We start from the raw sequence: 4,383 nt of genomic DNA, 5'->3' as shown, positions 1-4,383 counted from the left end.
GGAATAAACATCTATCTAATCAAGGCCAGTAGCATTATGGGGACCAAAGAAGGGTCCTAATATGGGGGAGGGGGGGTGGGGGGTAGGACTAAAGCCTACTTCACACTCCCGCCGAACTGCAGAAATTGTCACAGTTTCATGACGAAAATTATTTCTCAGCGTCGACTCTACCATCTCTTTTGTCACAACCCGCCGGTGGGACTTTCCACCCCTTCCACAGAAGAACTTATTGTGTGATTGGTCAGAAGTACGTGGGAGTGTTTGTTCATGCTGAAAGTGCTCAGACGCTGCGTTTTGCTTCAACCACTCACTTAAAAAATAAAAAATAAACAAAAAGAATAAAATGACTTGCTTACAGAAGCCGACTGTTGTTCCAGGAAGCAGACATTTAAAGATAGTCAAATGGATGGAGATAAAACAGAGATTGTGCACAGAAGAATCTGTCTGATAAAAACTGTAGAGTTTTAACTGCGACAGATTTGTGCACAAATCAACATTGGGTGAGAAGTCCCAACACTGAAGACTCCAGCGGGAAGAAACTCGGTGCGGTGACAGATACTGCAGTAGGAAGGGTTTCCATTGAACTGGACACCACTGAAGTGATATTCTCAAACCATCCAAATCTTTTGAACGGCTCCTTACAACGAGCAATAGGAGCCAAGTCGCAGGCAGTAAAAGCTCTTTGCAGTTACACTTTTTTATTCCTCCTATAATCTGTATTATTTCATCCTGAAAACAGAGACAACTGCTCCCGCTTTGCCTTTTCACGGAAAACTGGCAGAACGCAGGAGGACAGCAGCTCAGGGGGAAAGAGGAGGGGCTTTCTGCTTTACAAAACACATGGTTCTACCCACGTAACCTGATGACATCATCATGTACGTCATATGTGATGACGTAACTTGTTCAAAAATGAATGGCTCTTTTGAACGGCTCTATGAAACAAATGGCTCCTCAACATCTGGATCTCTTCAAAGAGCCATTTATCCCATTTCTACCCGACATGGTGTGTCCCAGGAACTATGAAAGGTGTGTGTAAAAACAAACGCCAAACAACCACGTGACTGCGCGTTGACCATTCTGCTTCGGTTGGAGTATGTTGAGGCCTTAAGGTATGAGAAGAGGGTGGTGGTGGAATGTTAGAGTAGTATATGTACTAGAAGGTGGTAGATTTAGGGTAAGGATCAGGGTTAGGCTACAGAAATTAATTGAAGTCAACACATGGTCCTAATGAGTATAGGGTGGGGATTTCTGTTTTGTGGATGAAGGCGTTTTGCCAGTAGGGACCAGTTCTCCACAACCTGGAAAGGAAAAGCGTGTAAAGAAAAATGGATGTTGGAGGTGTTTGTGCCTCCAGTTGCCCCTCTAGTTTCAGCATGCATTATTTTGCTTTTCATGCTTATCATGTTGGCATGCTTATTAGTTATCTCCACATTTGTCCATGCCAGCAGCTCTACCTTATCATTACAAACGCTAAAGATAGACGGTTTGACTTGTGCAGACAGGAGTTTTAATTTACAAGAAGTGGGAAGTGTTTGCTGTAATACATGTGGACCTTTGACTTCCCGGAGCATTCTCACAGTGTGTGTGCAACAATTCCAGGAAGGGACACTTGCATTATGAAAGGGAACTCAGAGGTCAACAACTCTGAATAATCCTCACAGATCTGCAAAAATAAACTCAAATCATAGCAGAGAAGCAGACATAAAGACTGTATACTCACTGGCTCACTGTTGGTGGTTGTCTGACATGATGTAGTGACCTGAAAAGAAACACAAGTGCAAAAAAAAGCAACATTATATAACAAGAAGAGCACATCAAGACAAATAAAAAGATGAACCAAGAAGCATGACAGAAAGATGTAAAATATGATCTGTTCGGTCTTCCTATCACTACAAAAAATAAATAAATAAACCAACATTTTCCTTTTTGTCTGCATGGGGAAAAAGTCATTTGGAGTCAAATTTGTTTGTTGGCAAAATATCTCATGAACCAATAGACAAATTACAATGCAACCATCAGAAAGCATTAACTGGATGTACATTTACAACTCGTTAACTTTCAATCACCCAAATTAAAGGTGGCTGCCACATAGACATTAACCAATACAAAAATAGTTCTAACTCAGTCAATTTTACAGATATTGAGCTCAAATGTGTAGCAGTTGCTAGAGTCATCCATCCATCCATCCATCCATCCATCCATCCATCCATCCATCCATCCATCCATCCATTTTCTGTACACGCTTATTCCTTTCAGGGTTGCGTTGTGTGAGTGAGAGAGTGAATGGTTGTTTGTCTCTATGTGTGTCTCTGTGATGGACTTGCGACCTGTCCAGGGTGTACCCCGCCCCTCGCACCGTGACTGCTGGATATGGGCACCAGTGACCATTCAAAACGTAATACGAGTGTTATATACAGAAGGTTATTAAGCTTCTACAATGATTACCCTTTGGAGTCAATGCAACTCAAGATGGCTGCCACAGCTAGTTGTTCTTAGCCAACATAATATGGAGCCCACGAGGGGACATGGGAGATTTTTTTTCTTTTGTGTTCCCACGCAATAGTATTGCGTTACCTCGCAATAGCTTTTGCGTTCCCTCACAAAAGTCGTTTATCACTGTTGTGCCTGCCGGTTTATTAACAAACTCACATGTTCACCATTAGCGAGTTAGCCTACTGCTTTAATTCAGCTTCAGAATGACTATATCCCACAGCCACGCATGGAAGTATGTCATATGCCAATATTTTAATACAGTGCAGCCACGCAACATCAATGTCAATTTCACGAACTTGTGGCGACACATCCTTGTTTTGGTAACCGGATATTTCAAAATAAAAGTCTGATTTAATTCAGTTCATATACAAAACAAACTTTTGCGTGAGAACGCAAAACAATTTTGCGAGGGAATGCAAACGTTTGCGAGGTAACGCAAAAAGTTTTGCGAGGTAACGCGAAGGTATTGCAAGGTAACGCAAAACGTTTTGTGAGGTAACGCAAAATATTGTGAGGTAACGCAATTGTATTGTGCGGGAATGCAAAAGAAAAAATCCCCCCCATGTTCCCTCGCGAGCTCCGTAACATAATAATAGGAGTACCTTAGTGAAATTTACAAATATTAAACTAAAACTGGAAGGTAGTAGCTGACTTTCATTTCTAACATATACTCCAAGTGCTAACAGATAATAAACACTCAATTTTATGAGGGCCATATATTTTTTTGAGCTTTAACCAAAATAACCATAATTTTCGTAGTACTCATCATAAGATGATCAGTCTAAAACTCTCTAAAACGAGTCAAGTACACCGAATTCTAGAGTTGGAAAATCTGAACTTCTGCAGCTCGACGCGGCACGTCAACCAATCAGAGAGACTTGTCTGTGTGACATAGTGACACATTTTCTGAATGATGTCCTCTAACCTGAGACAGATGGACAGGAGCTCTTTAGGTGAAATTGAGTGCTTGTTGTTATGTCTTGTTATTGCATGAAAAGGACAGCAGGGGGAGCTCTGACTGTATATATAAGAAGCGGAATGAAGGAGAAGAAAAGAGAAGAGAATAAAGAGAGAACTGAAGCTGAGCTACGTGTCTTGCCTGCTGATTCTACTATTTCATTATAACAACACAACACGTTATCAGGAACGTGTTGCTTCTTTCAGGAAAGTTGTAATTATTCTGTCATATCAACTAGTTCTGGTGATGTTACATGCTGTCTGGAGACGTAGAGGAAGTAACGCAATTCTTTTCACGTTACGGGATTAACTAAGAGTACACCAACAGCGGGATGAGGTTCCAGCTGCAGTCACTCTGGTACCGGACCAGTTTCAGACAGCGGGAACAGCTGATCAACATGTGAGGTAAATGTTCACTACGTCAGAAATGATTCGAAAAATGTGTTTCCATCTGTCCTTTTAGCGCATTAACTCTTGTGAATTAGAGGAATTTTTTCCGAATCAAGCCGTTTCCATCCACCGTTTCTGATGAGATACTTCAAAATGCTCATTAAAAACCTTTATGGAAACACGGCTAGTGTAGGCCTACTTGATTTACATTTGTATAGCTCACAGCAACTGCCTTTACATGTGAAAGCCTCACCTAGACCTGAGGAGAGGGGGGGCGAAGTCCACATCAATTCACAGCAGTTTTCGACAGTTTTCCGTTCTAACAAAAAAAAATTCCTGCTAACAGCCCTGAATCTCAAATTTCACGGTGATTTTCTATGCCAAGAAAATCCCACTTTTCATGCAGTGTGAGCACAGCCACGCTATGAAGCTCATTTCAGCAGCTTGTAGGACTTCGTTGAAAATCGTGTAAAATAAAAATAAATGTGTGTTCTGAGGTTGTCACACCACAGAAATATGTGTTAAAAATCACCCAGCCAAGTT

General features: G+C 41.3%; 1 protein-coding gene across 6 annotated transcripts in view; it reads right to left on the bottom strand.

Annotated features, from left to right (window-relative positions):
- Nucleotides 1–4,383, bottom strand: part of LOC106526078 (tensin) — a 201,182-nt gene that overhangs the window by 99,017 nt on the left and 97,782 nt on the right. For all 6 annotated transcript variants that reach the window (XM_014020556.1, XM_014020554.1, XM_014020552.1 and 3 more), the window contains one exon: nt 1,721–1,759. In XM_014020556.1, the coding sequence (XP_013876010.1) occupies nt 1,721–1,759 (39 nt within the window). The remainder of the gene's footprint in view (nt 1–1,720; nt 1,760–4,383) is intronic.

The sequence above is a fragment of the Austrofundulus limnaeus genome, unplaced genomic scaffold, assembly GCF_001266775.1.
Source record: "Austrofundulus limnaeus strain Quisiro unplaced genomic scaffold, Austrofundulus_limnaeus-1.0 Scaffold257, whole genome shotgun sequence".
NCBI classification, from domain to species: domain Eukaryota; kingdom Metazoa; phylum Chordata; class Actinopteri; order Cyprinodontiformes; family Rivulidae; genus Austrofundulus; species Austrofundulus limnaeus.
Note: the sequence above shows the minus strand (reverse complement) of the source record. Positions and strands in the feature narration are given on the sequence as shown.